An 18,590-nucleotide genomic window follows, 5' to 3' on the forward strand; every position below is an offset into this window, starting at 1 on the left:
GTTTTAATCTGTGGTCTTTTTTATCACTGTGTGTTGTGTCCAATTGTTTTATGCATATTTATGGTATTTGACTAAATTGTTTCTATCTCATAATTTAACCATGCTTTTAAATGTAAAGCACTTTGGTCTTCTTCATGTTGTTGTAAAGTGCTATATAAATAAACTTTGATTGATATTGGTGTGCATGTAAACAGGCTTATTGTCAACATCTTTTTGAGCAGTTTTATGTTTATGTTTATGTTTACGCATTTGGCAGACGCTTTTTTCCAAAGCGACTTACAGGGGAAAACCAATTAAATCACTCAATCAATCAAAATTTTATTTATATAGTGCCAGATCACAAAAAAAAGTTATCTCTTGACATTTTATATATAGAGTTGGTCAAAACCAGACTCTAAGTCAATTTACAGAAACCCAACAGAATCCTTTATTCTGACACTGGCATCAAATCCAGCACCAGTAAACAGCCATGTTTGTGTATGAGTAGCTCATTTCCATAAAACTGTCAGCTGACCTCTCAGAAAACATAAAAACGCAAAAAAAAAAAAAAGTGAAAAAGTAAGTTTATTAATACCCCCACCCAGTCACACAACCCTTTGCCTGTCCTGACCTTTTCAAAATCTTTTAAAAAATTAAAAAAAAAAAAAAAAAAAAAAAACGCAAAAATTGAGAGAGTGATGAACATGTGTGTGAATTTGAAAAGAATCAGGTGAATAGTGTCTGAGGAATTGGTTGGACAAAAATCTCAGTTATTTACAGTTATTTCCAAGTTGTCTACATGGAAATCAGGGAACAAGCTTCTATCATGGCTTTGAAAGACAGCAAACATCAACAAAAACAGCATCCAACTCAATAAACCCAAATCCAACACAAACTTCACATTAGAACTGAAACAAATCTGTAACCTCTGGACAAAAAAGGGTGAAATCACATTACGTGAGCAGATGTTTTTCTAAATGTTGCTGTTCACATTCACATATTCTAGTACTTATTTCAAAATGTGCTGAATGAACACAGCTACAGTTAATTCTGGGAGACACTGGAAAATGGAAAAATGTACAAATAACAAAATGTTGAATTGAATTGAATATTAAAGTGAATTGAGCAGAAGTAAACACTAGATGACAATTCAAGCGGAAGAAAATATGCAGTGCAACATTTTTCTTTACAGATATTATTTTTTGTGTATTTTTTTCTTGCAGTCTAAAAAATGTAAATATTCCAAGAAAAGATATTTGGTGGTATTTATGTTTGTCTGCAGATACCTCATTCATTTCCTTCTTGTCAGGATGCAGGTATTATAACAACTCATATCTATCACGTCTGTCATATGCTTTCCCTGTTATTTACCATACGGTGTCGAATCTTCAAGGTCAGTGTGAGAAGTGTTGGAGACCGACTGTTTGACAGTGCATGATGAGGCATGCTTCCTTACCGTGGCGACATTTAAGACAATTTATGAGTGGTTCTTTAAGAGGCGGGGCATCACAAATACAGCAAACTTCTTCCACTCCAGCAGCGACTGAGGCAAACAGAGGAAGACAGAGAGAGGTAGAGAGGCAGTGGACGAGAGTAGAGCCACAGAAAAAGTGAGAAAAGGGAGACAGGGCAGTCAACAGCATTAATTTATGTATATTGATTCACATCCTTGCCACCTCATTGATTTCAGTGTCTCCTGCACCCTTTAAGATTTCACTTCATTTGACGGGCGGATATTCAGTCTGGCCCTAACAAGCATCTAACTTCCCCTTTCCTTGATGACATGCAGAGTGGGGGCGCCATTGCCCTGAGGAGTCATTAGTCTAATAAATTCATAAGTAGACTCTTAATACACCAGTTACTTCCAAACGGGCCCCCGTCAGAATACTGTGACTCTAATTTATTTTTAGCTTTTCCCAGTTGACAAAAATAAGTGAGAAGAAGCTGGATAAGTGGTTTTTGTAATCAAAGCGGGTCAGGATCCTGCCTCAAAGGTCAAAAAAACATTCAAATAAATCCTTAAAAGAATAGTAAGAACTGCACAGATTGACCACTTAACCTACAGAATTTCTATGATAATTAATAGTTTCTGTGACAAATTTCCTAGTTTTTATATTTCAAATGTAAATATCACCTGCTTCTCTTTGTCTTATAGTCAGTTAAATCCGGATGTTTGCTTTATTTTTGGAAATATTTATCAGTTGATTTATCTAGAAATTGGCAATGAGAAATTTAATTGTAGCTCCCATTTACAGAGGTTTCATCGTTTTATCTTCTCTGAACTATCAGCTGCATCTCTTCTTTTTTTCTTTTCTTTTTTTTTAACCTACATTTAACCAGGAAAACAACTCATTGAGATTAAAAATCTCTTTGTCAAGAGTGTCCTGGACAAGACAGATCACACAGGTGTTGGTTAGTTGATATTCAAAGAATTCCAATTTCAATTTTCACTATTTTAAAAAGATGTATCAATTAACTGGACAATTAATTTCTGATTTATTGAAAATAAACTTAACATATTTTTTTCCCTCATATTTATGAAAAACAGTTTAATAACATTTAACTGCATTTTGCCCACATACAGAGACTTAACTGAGCATTTCAACAGCTTTTAAGGTGACATTCAACAATTCAGATGCTTCATTTTGTCTCCACATTGTCACAGACTATAAAATCTACTGATGAGTTGAACATCACTGACATCTTCACCTTTTCATGCTTGAAATGACAAAAACATCCTTATTTTTGTGTTTTGTTTGTCAGTGTTGCCTTTTTGTTTCTGTTTTATTGCAAAATTTCTGTTTCAAATCATGTCTTAAATATCAAACACAAGCTGATGAAATTTTGCAAACACTTTCTGCCTGTGGGCTACCTGGATGCAGTGTTACCAACATTTCACAGGCCTCTAAAAAGTAAAAAAAATATTCTGAGAGGAGAAAACATCTTTTTTCCTACAACTCTTAGACACAGCCTGTCACAAGAAGCTATACACAGAAGTTAATTAATATTTTATGGCAGTGGAAAAGCCAAAACATTGACACAATGACACAAAAATGACAGAGTCAAAGAATCAGAACCGTATAATTCATGGTCTCACCAAGTCCAAACTTTTCATTGTGAGCAAAGCAATGTCCTAAACTTCTGGGTTGCATCTGATCATCTTTGTCTTATATCAGAGTGAATAAAATGCTTTATGGGTCGCTGACAAAGGATATCACTACATGATCCTTAAGTCCTTGATCCTTAAATTCTGTTTTCAAAGATTTACCAGTGAACTGAACTAACAATCTGCAGATGAACTGATGATGAAACAGACACTCTCAGACAGGCTTTTTTAATGTGCATTTCTGAAAAACAGAAAACCTTTGATAAACTGACCTCCAGAACTTTAGTTATGTATTCTTTGCCTTTTCTCTACTTTGAGGTTTAATCGACACATTTTTCTTATCTTTGCTTTTTACATTTCTGGAAAATATCCAGGATCACTTTTTTGGATAATCCATCTGCAGACAGTTTGCCAAGTGTTTGTAACACTTTGACAACTTAACAGCTAAGATTCAACAAGTCAGCTGCATTTTTAATGCATCTTTGTTGTATTTTCTATTTTCATTGTATTCTTTAGCACTTTGTGTTATAACCTTGCTCAAGAGGCATTTTATGAATGAAAAGTGATCAGAACTCTTAGATGTAACTTAGCATTAGGAACCATTACAGCCATTTCTTTGTATTGAAAATGTTGAAATCTACCATTCGTGTAAAGAAAAAAAAATGGAAACACAGAATAAAGCAATCAGAAACCTATCTTTCAGAGTTTTATTGAACTCCTCAGGCAAAGTTTCTAAGTGAAAAACAAAACCCTTCAGTGTGAGCTCAACTGAGAATCTGTGCATGTAAACTCCAACTTGGTGACATTTTTTTTTATCAGTTGAACTCAAAAGTGCTCCCAACAGGAAGCCATTTACTCATCTGGCCCTAGAGAGAGAGAGAGAGAAAAAGAGTTCTTCTTACATGAGTGAATGTCCTTTCTTAGTACCCAGAACTCGGAGTTGTCCTCAAATCTCACCAGACAACATTGCTTGACTCCATCTACCTGAGAGGGAGATAGCAGGTGAGCAAGAATGATTGACAAAACTAAATGGAAGTCTTTTCAAATCCAGGTGAACACACTCCGTGACTCACACCAGACACACACACACGACACACACACGACACACACACACGACACACACACACTCCGTCGGCACACCCACGCTACCCACATGCACTTACTCTTTTTACATTGCCGAGGTACAGTAGTCCATCACTCCATCGAGCCAACACATCATCTCCTTCACTCACTCCCCCCATCCTGAGGAGAGAGAGAGAGAGAGAGGGGAGGACAGAGAGAGAAAAAGAGAGAGAGAGGGAGCAGGGCTCATGTGAAATGGAAATCCGATTTATTCGCTGAATACTTTGCTGCCATTGCTGACAGAGGGGGTTTATGGCCCCGGCGTTTTTTTTTTTTTTTTTTTCACCAGGCTCTCAGACAGGCTTGGGCTAAGTGCAAAGGGGTTAAATCCCCCCCCTCCTCCTCCTCCTATTTTTATTTATTTATTTTTTTTAAGAAGAGAGCATAGCGACAGCCTGTATCTTACCACAGTGAAAGATGAGAGTGAGTACACAACCAGAGAGCAAGACAAATGATTACTGCACACATGAAACACACACACGCACAAAACACTGCATGATGACTGCTGCAATACAGTTTGATTGAATGAGCAAAGAGCATTGTGCGGCAGCTACTTCAAGCATCTGCCAGGCACTTTGCTGTTTGTCTCCTCTCTTCTTAAAAACTTGCATAGATGCATGAAATGACTGTGCAAGGCATTATCTCTGCACGTTGAGCATTTGTTCCAGTGCATGCACTCAAGTCAAGACAGACGCTGGATACATAACAGCCTTTGTGAATCAAAGAAGAAAAAAAAAAGGGGGGGAAATCAGGCAAATTGTACAGTAAGCTGACTGGCAGGGGTGAAGGGTACCTGTCAAGTCGAACTCCTTTCCGTCGGGGTCACAGTGATTCCTGGCCAGGCTGGACATGCAATGCCCTCATCTGCTGTGGATCTCCGCTGCCCAATTAGTGCCCGCTCGGATGCGCAGCCTGCGTGTCCGCAAAAAGTGGCTGATGAGCATGTATGTCCCCGTCTGTGCCAAGGAGCGCCAGTGGATGTGTCAGTCAAGCCGTCAGCGAGGAGGAGGAGGAGGAGGAGGAGGAGGAGGAAGAGGAGGAGGAGGAGGAGGAAGAGGGGGGGAAAGACGACTGTCTGTCCGTCTCTCAGTCTAGTTTGTCCGTCCTCCTCTGCGATGCCGTTTCGTCATGTTGCCGTCGCTTTTGCTCTCTCTCTCTCTCTCTCTCCCCTCCAGCCCCCTCCCCTCCTTCCCTCCCCCCTCTGCCACTACCACCTATTGATGCTGTTAAGGCGGGTTTGTGTCAGAGCAGCACCGGAATCAAGCCGCCAGAGACGCCATCATCCCTGCCTCTCTCCGACACCGACTTGTTGTGACGCAGACATAAAACACCGAGATATAGAGTGGGAGGGAGATCCAGATGGAGGGGGGATCCAGAGGTGGATGGGAGGGGTGGGGGTGTGGGGTGGGGGTCGGAGCACCTTAACCGTCTGAGGGATTGACCCTAAATCGGTGTGACAAGGTAGGATTGTGATGTCTGAGGAGAGGGAGGAGGGATGGCGATGCGTTTAGAAGTCAGCGGAAGCAGCGCGCGCAGCCACAGGGGCCAATTAAGGGGCCAATTAGCGAGTTTAACCGCCTCATTAATTGGACTCAAACAAGAGGGACCGGCAGAGTTTAGCAGGCCCGTGGAGAAAAGTTTGAAAACTCCAAGAACCGACCAGGCAGCGCTCCACACAGCATCCACTGACCCTCCTACAGCAGATCTGTGTGGATAAACTGTGTGTTACATGGATTCTGCCTAAAATAAATATTTAATACATGTGTGGGATTGGAGAATGCCATATTGTTTTACAGCGACTCAACAAAACTCAAACATTTGGATTTTAGGCAATAGAGTCAATTATTTAACAGGCAGAAAATTAAAAGTTCTTTTCAGTCTTAAAATATGCCTTAAATGAAAAAAGCTTAGTTTTTATGCATTAAAGTGGGATCTAGAGGGGATTTAAACACAACACACCAATGAATGAATCTGAATTATCATCAAAAGTCTATAGAGAATCGGGTATAGTATCACAAAACATAATTTTGCGATACTTACCTGTTTCATTATGTGCTTTCACCACGACATATTTCGCATTTTAAAAACTAAAATCCTCATTTTTTGTGCTTAATTGTATGGTAGAAATAAATGGGCCTCGGTAGAGTCAGAGAATTAATTAAGTGCAGAAAACACTCCATAGTGGGCAAACACTGGTTCACCTGTGGGACGGATGTGGCGTTCAGGGTCACCCTCCTTTTGTATATTAATGCATTGAAGTTCTGGAATGAAAGATGGAGAATACTGCTCATACAGAACTCTTCGTAAAGCAATGCGATTGAAAACCTGCATAAAAGTAACTGTAGATAATATTTATCCAAGTCTTAAAGTTAAGATAGGGAACTTGAGGTGTTGAGCAAAATTTACTACAATATCTGATTAAACATTGTTCAGTCTTTGTTATATTTGTTGTATTTGTCTAGAAACACTTCTCTCCAGCCTTCGTTGATGCTTACTTATTCTTATTTTGTTGTTTGTGCATTACTCACCAGTCAGCCTTATAGTGTCATCTCCGTGTGGATCAAAATGGCCCCTGGCACATTTTACGCTGATGTACCCATTTTCACCTGTTACCACCAGGTGGCGAACAAATACAACAGCTGCATTCACCTCAAATCAGCTGCTCAGATATAAATGACGCTGACGTTCTGGGTTCACTTTGAAACCAAAGACTCTCTACATTGTTTGAGACACAAATATGTCAGTATCCAAACTGATGTTATCAGTGACTGTCTACCTTAGGCTGGGACATGTTCACACTGATGCCAGTGCCAGGATGTCCTCATGTTTACACAGTCCATCCTGTTCATCTCTGAAGTAGAGAACAGCAACATCGTGTAATGTCAGTCCTTCAGCTGCTCATCTTAGATAAGGGCATCATCTAATTAACCAGAGCCTGCAGATAAGCATGATACAGCTCAGATCAGTGTCATGATAGGACAAACATGCACTTGTGAGTTCTCCATCAGCCGTCTGTCTTCTTTTCATGTTTAATGTATACATAATTAGATCTCGCATCGTCTGAGTGTATGTGGGTTTTTCTGCCAAAGCATCTAAGATCATATTAAGGTGACTCTGTCTGCCGTTTTAAGTGGATAGCAAGGGAAACTGGAAGTAAACTTATACACTGAGTACTAGACTGAAAAATGATAGATCTGATATTCCCTTCACATAAACTTCATCCAATCTCATCTAAGTCTAGCCCAGATGAAACATATTTTAATGTATGCATATAGATGATTTTCTGCTTAATTCATATATAAACTTAATTCATAAATACGTTTCTATCTTGGTATATCCAGAGGATGCGTTTATGTGATATTAATGTATAGGGTTATGCAGTAGGTGACCTATGACAGCATTCTAGATATAGGGCCATCCATATATGTTATATATTAAATTTCCGTATGGAACAGAGCCATTTAGAGACACAGTGAGTACAGCAGAATAAAATAAAACATTAAAGGTGTTACCAGTTGACTTTTCTCAGGACCTCTCTCTGCATAGGGCCACAGGATTAAGCTATCTAGAAAGTTCTTGAATATCGGTTGCAATTAATAAAAGCATCAAATGACACCTTGAGATAAATCCAGGCAGTTAGGTTAAAATATAAATAGATTTTTTAGCCTTTGAATATGTTAAGTAAGGTAATTTATTAAAAGAAAAGTAGTATTTGTAGGACCAGAGGTAGGAAAACACATATAGACTAACTGAATTAGAAATACAGATAGACTGTGTAACACATTATTGCATATTAGTTAAAATGAGCAGACCCTGCAACATTTGTTTCTAATTTCCTCTGTTTGAAAAGTATAAATGGTCCCTCTTTACTACGAAACATTTTGATCCACTCCCATTTGGGATGTTGGCCTACAGATACTGCAGTGTGCTTTACCACAAATGCACTTCCTTTCCTATTTCACAATAGTAGTCATCTAATGTTTCAGCAGATAGAAATCATTCATTGCTTAACAAGGCTCTTGGCCCAGCACTGTTTTTCTATTTATCTAAGTTTTATCCAACTTTAACCAAGTTAATAAGTCAGTTATAATGGTGGAATTTTTCCAGTCACTCTCCAGCTATGTAAGGGTCTGTGGGTTAGACCTCTGTCAACACGCTGCTGTTAGTACTAACTTAATATTAATACTTGTGTCAATGTTTTTCATAGCTGTGCTTTGGATATTTTCATGGCTGCCATGGTACAGGAGAATAAATATTTGAATGTGATACTGATTGTCTAAAAGCACTACAGTATATACTCCATTTCATATTTTGCACACTTATTCATGTATATTTCTTTTATTTACTTATACTAATTTGAAATATTGATAATTTCTTCTCTAATAATTTTTCTTCTACTTACACTGGGCAAGTGTAACACACAGAATCCAAATCTGAATTATCTGGTACTTGAAATTGTGTTTTCCTTTACATAAATAAAGACTTTTACCATTAATGATTATCCTCTAATATATTAAAAGTAGGCCTTTGAACACCATTTGCAACTAGCCCAAGGAACCCCTTGTCGAATTAAAATAATTTGAGCACTATTTAACAATAATATATTTTATACTGTTAGTTCATCTGTTTTGTACATATGTGCCTCTTGGTCAGGTCTCCCTCGAAAAAGAGATTTCATCTCAAGGGACTTCCTGGTAAAATTAAAACAATTTTAGCTTCAAACAACATTTAAACATATTGTAGGCTTACATTACCTTTTAGATTTTTCTTGTTAGCTTAGATCTTTTTAGCATTTTAGCCTAGTTTTAGGCATAAAACTAAGAATAGAGCCTGAAAATGTCAGAATTATTAAAGTTAAAAATGTAGGAAGTAAATTTAAAACATTGTCATAAGAATATAAACATATATATCTACCTGATAACTACTGTGCACTATGAATTTCTGGAGTTTATTATTATATTCATCTCTGCTCCGGAACTTCTGGAAGATGCAGAGACGCGCGTGAACACACGGCACGTACGCGCGAGCATCTGTCGTTACTACGCGCGTGTCCAATGAGGCGGTGTGTATCACTGAAGCTGTGTCCCGGAGGAGGGAGACGCGTTCAGGGCCTGTCTGTGCTTTACAGTATCCTCTCACAGTGTGTCACCCGGAGAGACTGAGCTGTTGCCAAAGAGCCGAGAGAACAACATACAGGAACTACGACGTCACACAGAGAGAGAGAGAGGGAGAGAGAGAGAGAGGGAGGGAGAGTTATCAGTCCACAGTGGGGGTGCTATCAGCGGCTGAAGGCTGGAGCGACACGACGTGTGGGGACGCCGATAGAGCAGGGGGAGCACAGGGAGAGGGTGGGGGCGAGGCGGAGAGGACGGAGACCGCCTGGCCGCTGTCGTCGGTGCCGGTACGGAGGGTGTCTGTCCTCAGCTGAGCCGCCACCGCCGAGGTCCCACCCGTGGACACCCAATGCTGAATCCAGCTGTGGACGCCGCGCATCCCCCGAATGACACTAGACATCAGTAAGTAAGAAGCAGCCTCCCTCCGCCTTCTTTAAGCTCCTTCACATTGTATCTATGTTTATTGTACATTTCCACGGCCTTCGAGCCGTTCACTGAGTCACAGTAGGAAGCAGATGTCATCATCTGTCACTGTTGTGTGTTTTCAGAGCGGTGTCAACACACACAAACTTTTGCAGTCCTCATACCGTCAGGCTTTTTGCTGATAATCCAGCCTCCACTGTCACAGGACTGAACATACTGTAGCACCACCCTATGGCTGCATCTACTGAGCACAACAGTATTCTGGGGTGTGACCTGACTGTAACCTAGTTCCAGCTGTGTGTGTGTGTGTGTGTGTGTGTGTGTGTGTGTGTGTGTGTGTGTGTGTGTGTTCACCTCAGTCATGTGTGGGCTGTTTGCTCTGGTCAGAGTCAGTGAATAGCAGGCATTCAGACATCTGCAGAGCCGTTGGTAAGGCCATGAGCTGTGCTGTTTGTGCCCTGCTTTGCCTCTGGGCCTGTCTCATGCACATTTCAGAGGAGTTTCCCTCTATAATTAGAGAGATAACAACATGAAGGAAATGATTCATTGATTATGCAAGAGGGATGCAGCCAGAAATGCACCACAAGCTGTAGGAGACCCAGACAATGGAAAGTTGGGAGAGCCTACATATTTTACAGAGGCTTTTTAGCTCCTGCTCCTTCTTATTCACAGCTGTGTACGCATGCAGGATGTCCAGCACACTGCCCAAAGCTCATTTTCACCTGGATGGACATATTAGCCTGATGTGAAGGGGATTAACTCACAGCAATTGGATGGCTGCTTCACTTGAATTCAACTAACTGCAACATGCATACAGCATGTACAGTATTTCTGCAGCATGGCACAGTCTTCACAATGCAAATGCTTTCATTTCATTAGTTTAATATCATTTTGATTGTTCATAGTTTAGATCCATAGCAGTTATACACTATCAGCCTCCATCTCTCTCCCTCCTACACCTCTCTTCCTGAAACAGTGTTTACTCGATGTCTATCTTCATTGCAATCCAAATACCAAAGGGGGGAAAGGGAAATGGAAGCAGGACTTGGTATGCAAATCCTGGCCTGCTCTGGGGGCACAGTGAATGTGTTAAACAAATTAGCTACAAAACAGCAGCCTCAGTGCTACCATTAGCACAATGCAATTTAATCCTTTTTTGTGTAAAATATCTTGAACTTTCTGTTTTCCAATTAAACTCTGCCTGCTTAACTGTCCTGTGGTAGTTGCTGTAGAGCCACAAGAGGTTAAACTGGTTTCAAAAGTGACATTTAAGCAGCTGTGTGCTGGTTAACGTGTTTTATATGTACACTCAAAACTGTGTAGGCTTGCTGTCTGTTATCTAGTGTCTTTGTATATTTTAATTGTAAAGTCCTTCCATTTGTTTGTCAAAGCCAACTGAAACAAGTGGGAACATGTTTTTTTTTTTTTTTTTTATTAAAGCAAATTTTTCAGTGATATACAGTCTGTGCATAATGTTGACATTAAAATGTAGAGGGAACTTTCAAAGGGTGATGTTGTTAAGACCCTAGTGTTGGAAATACATGCACATAGGTATTTGTAATATATCTACATATTTCTTTCTTTTAAAAAAGTATTACATGCATTTGTTTCTAGAGCTGCAACTAAGGATTATTTTCACTGTAGGTTAATCAGTCGATGATCTTCTCAAATACTCAGTCCAAACATAGTCAGGAAGTTGTAGAAAGCGTCAGCATTTATGATGCCCAAAATGATGAAGATGATGATATTGTGTTTGTTTGACAACCTGAAGATAATTAATTTACTGTCACAGAGGCATGAAGCCAAAAACATCACATTTAAGACACTGTATCAGTAAATGTTGACCTATAACTACGTCTTCTCTTCTGCCCTGCAGCTCTGCATCATGCTCCCCCGTAATATGCGAACAGGTGGATATGACCTGCCGGGGGTGGAGTCTAATGCTGTGCCTCTCATTGGCTACCGGCCATTGTATCCTGACAATGGAACCCCAAGCAATACATCAGGACTGGGGCGAAACAGCCATGAGTTGGAAACTTCACAGGTGAGTGTGAATCAGCAGCAATGACATCATGGTTTGAAACACTGTGGACACTAGAAGTCAGATGGGGTTTCTTAAATATTTTTCACAGCTTTGTCCTGTGAAGTTTAGCTGACACTTGGCACTTCTGTTTTTCTTTGTGTACAGTTTACAACATTTATAAATGTCCTCTGTGGAACCATAAAAGCAACATTCAACTACAGCTTCTTTTTCTTGGAGAAACTCTAGATGAAGTTTTCTGCATATCATAAAACCCTGAGGGCGCAATACATGATTCAGACAGAATAAGAGAGGAGGGGATGATGTGCTTGTGACTGCTTGTGCTTCATTTTCCACACAGTCTACCTCATGGATTTTCCATACTTTGAATCATTTTAAGCCAAGGGGCAACTGCACTTTGAAACTAAGGCCAATGTTTTGGTTTCTTAAAAGCGTAATACCACTGACATCCACTAGATGTCTAAAAATACAGATCTTTTAATTTCCTTTAGCCTGTCTAATAAGTTGATAGCAAGGTTGTAGGGGTTATAGAGAGTTTTGATGTGTTCCTTCCTTGTTGGTATTTAACATGTGACTTATTCTACTGAACTGGACTTTTGGAGCCTCAGTAAAGCTTCTGTTGAGTGGATAAAATATTTTTTTTCCTGACCAAGGCCAAGGATTATGGCTCTGGAATGAAGCCAACGCTGATAGATCTTCAAGTAGTAATATCCCCAATAGCCACTAGCAATTGCTTCAAATGGCCCTGGCTCCCATAGACTTACAATAAACCTCACTAAAAATACTTGAATTTTTTTTCCAGCTGTCAGTTTGGTCCCATTCATATTATTTGGACTCTAAAAAGTGTTTTGGTGGTCAGTTTGTAGATTATTGCTATGGTAATAAGATGTCAGGGGAAATAGTAAGTTTTGACATCTGCTATGTTTGGCTTTGTTTGATAGATCAGTGTTACATATCAGTATTTTGTTGCCTGAAGTTCACCTGTTTTATTATCTAATGCTAGCTTTAACTTGGTAACCGCATTATATAGTCTGTCGTGCTAGTTAGCCAGGCAGCTAAATCTGCTAACACATTCCATAAAGTAGCATTAAATCTATCAAACACAACTGTGTGCGTTAACATTTGGGAAGTTGCTTTAATTACTTGGTGGCATGTAATACATAGCATTTCCAAGTCAACAGTGTGGTTGATATTTCAGTAAGTTAGTGTTAGCTTGGAGAGTTTCACCCACCACCGCTCATTCTTCAAATCTGGTCACCTGTAGCTCTAAACAGGCAAGCAAACGCAAGGCTTCAAAACAGCTTTGATATTGCAGCAATTATATCCATATATTTTATATAGCATCACTGTGGAAGTTAGCTCTTTTTAAAGGAACACCACTTCTCAAAGATAAAAAAAAAAAAAAAGCTGTACGATGGAAAAATATTCACAAAATCTATGAACATGAGTTTATGACAAATGTTTTGCAGAAGCTCTCTAAATGTACAGTACATTATTTTTAAAAAGGATTTTCTGCACTTCTACCTTTAAGAATTTTTGTTGTTGTCATTTTGTTAGTCAGTGACAGGCTGTAGACTGATTATCAACACTGAACTACAATACAGGAAGTTTAAAGGCTTGTGGCACAGGTGAATTTCCCACGATCCTTCACCTCTGTTAATGTTTAATGACTTAATAGTGAGGTGAGCAAATGGTTGCTGTGCAAACTACACATTCTTTGGGGGCATTTGAGAAAGTTATGGCAGCTTTATCCCATGTTATTTGTTTCAAGTCCAATATACTGATAATACTGCTTAGGCAAAGAATGTGTTTTTCCAACCATCAGTTTCCATCAGTTTAATTTCTAGAATAGAAAAAACGTATTTAAGATTCAAACTCAGACTGGCATCACAGCTATTCTGACATCAGGGACACCACTCCTGACAAGTGTAGTTAAGGTAGGAAATCGATGGACTTGTCCTTTACCAAACATTTTGTGTGAGTCATGATCTACTGACCGGCAGATCTCTGGGCTCTTGGCCTATTGACACAACCACACATGACCCATACACAGGTCTCTGGTCTGACTTCCCACCCAGGCTCAAGAAAGTCATCAGTGCTATAAAAAGAAGCATCACCAGCTGAGCAGACTTCCTCTGCGGTCATGTCACATGACGGCTGCTGGACCTCGCAGTTAATAATGTATGTGGCGGCGGTTGGCCGGTCGATGCTGTGAACACCTGCTCCCCATACAAACAGTATCCAGTATCAGAAGCCGTCCCCTGAGGACAGCCTGTAAAGTGGAATCCAATACGAGGACTCGCTCTTTCTTTAATGAGGGAAACTTGGACGTGAAGCTGCTAGCTTGAAGAAACTGCTCAGTGCAGTTTCATTATCTGAGATTAAATCAATACTGAGACACTTGTATGATGATAATATATACTGCATGTTGTAATTTCCAATCAGTTTATAATCCAAATTAAGAAATACTTAGATTAGTGTCAAACATGCAAATTAAAGAATAATGCAGTGATATTTATTTCATATTTTTTCTGCTCAACTTCCATTCATTTGTCATTATGCATCCAGTCCTCACATTCAGGCTGTAGAGAAAAAGTTACAATAAATAAATGATAAAGAGTTAAAATGATGAAATATCACTATGATTAGAAACAGGAGATGTGATTGTTATCATGATCATCCAGGAAAAGTCTAATCCTTTAGGAGCAAAGATGGGCTGAAGATCAGCAATTTGACCACAAATGTGTGAGAAAATTAATGAAATATTTAAAATCAGTGTTCCTCATAAAAAGATAGATAGGAAGGGGTTTGGATATATCACTCTAAAATATAGGCCATAACATAATGAAGAGGTCCATGGAATTTCACTGTATTTCATGTGTAAAGAGCAGGGGTTGAAGCCTAAGATAAACTTGGAGAGCTCTGATCCCTGAGACGACGCCGTATCAAGACCCGTCATTGATCCAGAGCTGAGTGAACCACATGGGTCAGGGTTACTGTGGAGAACCTTTGTCAAACGCCACAGTGCAGAGTTACAGATACAAACGCTGGTTTAGAGTTTTCTGAGCCAAAAGGAAGCCTGTTCATGGTGTCCAGAAGCCTGGTGGACACCTGGGATGAGCCAACAGGTGAAAACTTGAACTGTGACCAGACCGATCAGGTCTTTATTGTGGCATCTTGTCCTCCAGACCAAAAACTGAAAGCATCATCCACACTATTACCAACAATAAGACCAGAAGGCAGGGTCTGTCATGGTCTAGGGTTGTGCCAGTGCAAAGATCAAAGGTCATTTGGGCTTCTGTCATGCACCATTAATCCTGAAAAGTACATTGAGAGTTTTTGAACAACAGATGGTGCCTTTAAGATGCTTCAAGACAATGCAGACAACGTCAAACCACATTCTGCACAAACAAACACATGATCATTTTGTGTCTTGAGTCACTGAACATCTTTTAAATGTTTTAAACATAAATGACAACATTGCGATGTGGTAAATGTCTTCCATACTATCTCACATGCAGGGTTGTGTGTTCCACTCCTGCTAAAAAAAAGTCAAATCCCCATAAGCTGCACATTTTAAAGGAAAAACTGTTGATTTTGAACAATAATTACACCTATTATCAGGTTGTTCAATATGTAAAGGTACTGACCTACCCCTTTGGTGTATTTTTATTGTAGTTAATTTATTTTTCTGTTGTTGTCTGCTTCTGCTCTGACCTCATGATACACTTGACATCAAAATGCAACATAAACAAAACCTATTCTTTCAGAAAGGAAACTAGAAAAAGACAGGGTTTTTTTTTGTCTGGAAACATCATTTTCAGGAATAAAGCCACCTAAACACTGAGGATTTTTGACTTCTCATCCTGAAAATAGGAGAATTTATATTTACCTGTGTTCCTACCATGACACATAGCAAAGTTAAGAGTGAGCAACACATTGCTTGACTATTTGGCTTTATGTAATACACCTACCTGCAGAACAAGTTCATGCCATTCTCTGTTCTTTTTTTATGGTTACTTCAGTAGCTGCAGTACAAGTGCGTTAATACAGACTAAGGCCCAGATATAACACACCAAAAAACTAGAACATACATATATCTCTTCTTGAGCAGATAACATGTGGCCTGTCTGAACATCAGAGACAGATGATATCTTATATTGTCGTTGTATCTATGGGAGGATTTTTCCTTTCATGGGAATGGAGCAGCTTTGACCTGAATGCCACAGAGTTTTACTTGAAAGGGAGTAGATAACAGGCACCGAGGGATACATTGATGATGAAAGTGTGAGAAGAGGAGCAGGGAGAAAGATAGGAAGGAAGGGGCTGGGGTCATGGGCAGCTCCAAAAACACAATGCTTATCTTTAAATAAAGCTTCAGACGATGTATTTATGACCCCCTGTTTGGTGCAGGCAGCTGATAAATAAGGGCATCAGTTGGTGTGTGTATTTGTTCAAAGCTCAGACCCTTTTGGATTCAGCGCCAGTACAATGGATTTATTTAAGGAAAAGAGTTAAAACATTTTGATTTTGGAGACCAGGGGGTTTGAGAATGGAAGGCCCACTTCCTGTCCTGGTGTTTTCCCGCTGCTGTCCAATAGCTGACATAGTTGTTCAGGAGGAGAGGTTGATGTGGCCTCGACTTGTGATGGAAGGAGAGGGGAAGAAAAATAGCATCGCAACATGACAGCATGTCCTGCTTCCTGTGTTTGTCTCCACTTATTATGTACTTCCTGCATGAAGCTGGGTGAGGGGAGGAAGCTGAACAAGAAGGCCCCAGTTTGCAAAGACGCAAATAATTGACTTAATAGGGGTACTCTATTAGGACGAACAGCTCTATTGGACAAATTGTAAAGAAAAAATTCACAATAGAGCCATAAATAATAGCTGCAGAGTACTTTTTGTTATGATGCAGAATTTCTGTGCCACCCACCACACACTGGCCTATAATCATGATCCTTATCCACAGCCTGGGAAGCAGCTCAGCCCAAAATTACAGGCGTCTATTACACTTTGAAAAGTTTCTCATCAGAAAAAGGCCGACTCCTCTGACCCAGATTCAGCTTGGTTTCAGAAGGGAAGTTCAATAACAGTTCTGATGAATACACTGTCATCTGAAGTATCTTTATTGTATTGTATCAGCTCCAACTACAATAAGGAAACAGAGCAAAGGGCCGGTGTCTTTAAAGGCCACAGGATCACTAATATGAAGTGAAGAATAGAAACCTGACCACCGGGAGCTTTAAACCTCTTTAACCTAAGAGGTAGGCAGTAAGATTAGACCTTAGGGAGATATTATACAATGTTTTATATAAACAAGCAATAATTACAGCCTCATTTAAGAGTCTTTGTATCTGCGTGAGACCTGTCTGCAGTTTACTGCTGTTAATCATACTGTGATTGGCCTGAACTCTCATCTATAACATTAGACCGTCTGTGTGCTCACAGCGTAGCTCCAGTGTTTGTTTAGCAAAGCTGAACGACAAAGAAGACATTAAATATGGAAAGACAAAGGGAATGTTAGAGGCATAAGGATGTAAGAAAAGTAGTTTTACTCTGATTTCATTTAGAACTAGAAATATACTCCAGAGACCATCATCATCATCACTATTAATAATAATAATAATAATAACAATAATAATAAACAAGAAACAAACAGTTTAACTGTTATTACTGACTTAACAGTGTGAAAACTTTTGAGTCCATTTTAAATAATCTACTCTCAAAACTAATAGCTTTGTCCTTTTGTAATATTCCATTATATTTTCATGTCAGTGTTGTCCGCTATGTTTTCATTTAACCTCCATATCCATTTTCACAGTTGGCCTTGGCAGTTTTGTCTGTAACCTAATTATTATTGTGTCAATGTCACACCATGATTGCAGTATTCATTGTATATCCTCATTCTGCCAAAATACATGGATAGATTGTTGTCCATCCATAACTGTAATACAACATATTCACCACAAGCCACCATAAGCACTAATCCATGTGGTGCAACGGGATTTCAACATGTGTTGTGTAAGAACTATGGATTTACCAACCCTAAAACTTTGCCTCTATTCTTTGTTTTCATGTTTTTTTGCTCACTAACTATGCAAACATGTCCAGGTCTCTAATCAGAGCTCAGGGTGGTCACCTAAAGTCATTTAAACAACTACTTGGTAGATTATTGAACTGGAGTTGTCTATCTATCTATGTTGGGATGTGACATTAGATGAAAACCGTCCTCTGTATGTTATTATTGACTGAACAGGCTGAGCTCTGTGTTAGCTGCTTTGCTAATAATGTAACTGCGCTCCACACACAGACACACACAGAGCTGTGAAAGTCTCCACCTAGTTAACATGGCTGCACTGAGCTGTCATTAGCCCCTTAAATAAACACTACATGCTTCCTTGTATAGGAACCGTCTGAACATTTACTGCCTGTTGTCAGACATGTGCAGTTCTCATACTGCTCATACAGTACACATTCATAAAGTCAATGAAAATATGAGGGCTGTCGTCATACCTAATATCAGATGGCGGTTTTCACAGGTAACTGTTGTTTTGCCTAGCGTCGTATTAAACAGGATACTCAGTCAAACTGGTTTATCTGCACGGGAAGGTCATCGAACGAAGGCAGAAGAGAGGAAAGGAAAGGAGAGATTCAAAGAGAGGGAGTATTGTTCTGGAAATAGCTGCAGGGCTTTGTCTCTATATGTGTGTGTGGATTCATGTATGTGTGTGTGGGTTCATGTATGTGTGTGTGGGCTCATGTATGTGTGTGTAGGCAGCAGTTGCACGTGTCAATTGATGATGGC

The 18,590-nt window shown here is 39.5% G+C and overlaps 2 protein-coding genes across 3 annotated transcripts in view; one reads left to right on the top strand and one right to left on the bottom strand.

The window, feature by feature from the left end:
* phf1 (PHD finger protein 1) overlaps positions 1-5,360 on the bottom strand; it is a 33,030-nt gene extending 27,670 nt beyond the window's left edge. The window contains exons 1-4 of the mRNA XM_030159187.1: positions 5,001-5,360; positions 4,249-4,327; positions 3,988-4,069; positions 1,436-1,522 (exon numbers count right to left, since the gene is read on the bottom strand). Coding sequence (XP_030015047.1) covers positions 1,436-1,522; positions 3,988-4,069; positions 4,249-4,326 — 247 coding nt within the window. The 5' untranslated portion in view covers position 4,327; positions 5,001-5,360. The remainder of the gene's footprint in view (positions 1-1,435; positions 1,523-3,987; positions 4,070-4,248; positions 4,328-5,000) is intronic.
* Positions 5,361-9,444: 4,084 nt separating this feature from the next.
* Positions 9,445-18,590, top strand: part of rgl2 (ral guanine nucleotide dissociation stimulator-like 2) — a 63,489-nt gene continuing 54,343 nt past the window's right edge. The window contains exons 1-2 of one of the 2 annotated variants that reach the window (XM_030158235.1): positions 9,445-9,723; positions 11,621-11,788. In XM_030158235.1, coding sequence (XP_030014095.1) covers positions 11,630-11,788 — 159 coding nt within the window. In that variant the 5' untranslated portion in view covers positions 9,445-9,723; positions 11,621-11,629. The remainder of the gene's footprint in view (positions 9,724-11,620; positions 11,789-18,590) is intronic. The other variant, XM_030158233.1, reaches the window with a different exon arrangement.

Source organism: Sphaeramia orbicularis, chromosome 16 (genome assembly GCF_902148855.1).
Source record: "Sphaeramia orbicularis chromosome 16, fSphaOr1.1, whole genome shotgun sequence".
NCBI lineage: Eukaryota > Metazoa > Chordata > Actinopteri > Kurtiformes > Apogonidae > Sphaeramia > Sphaeramia orbicularis.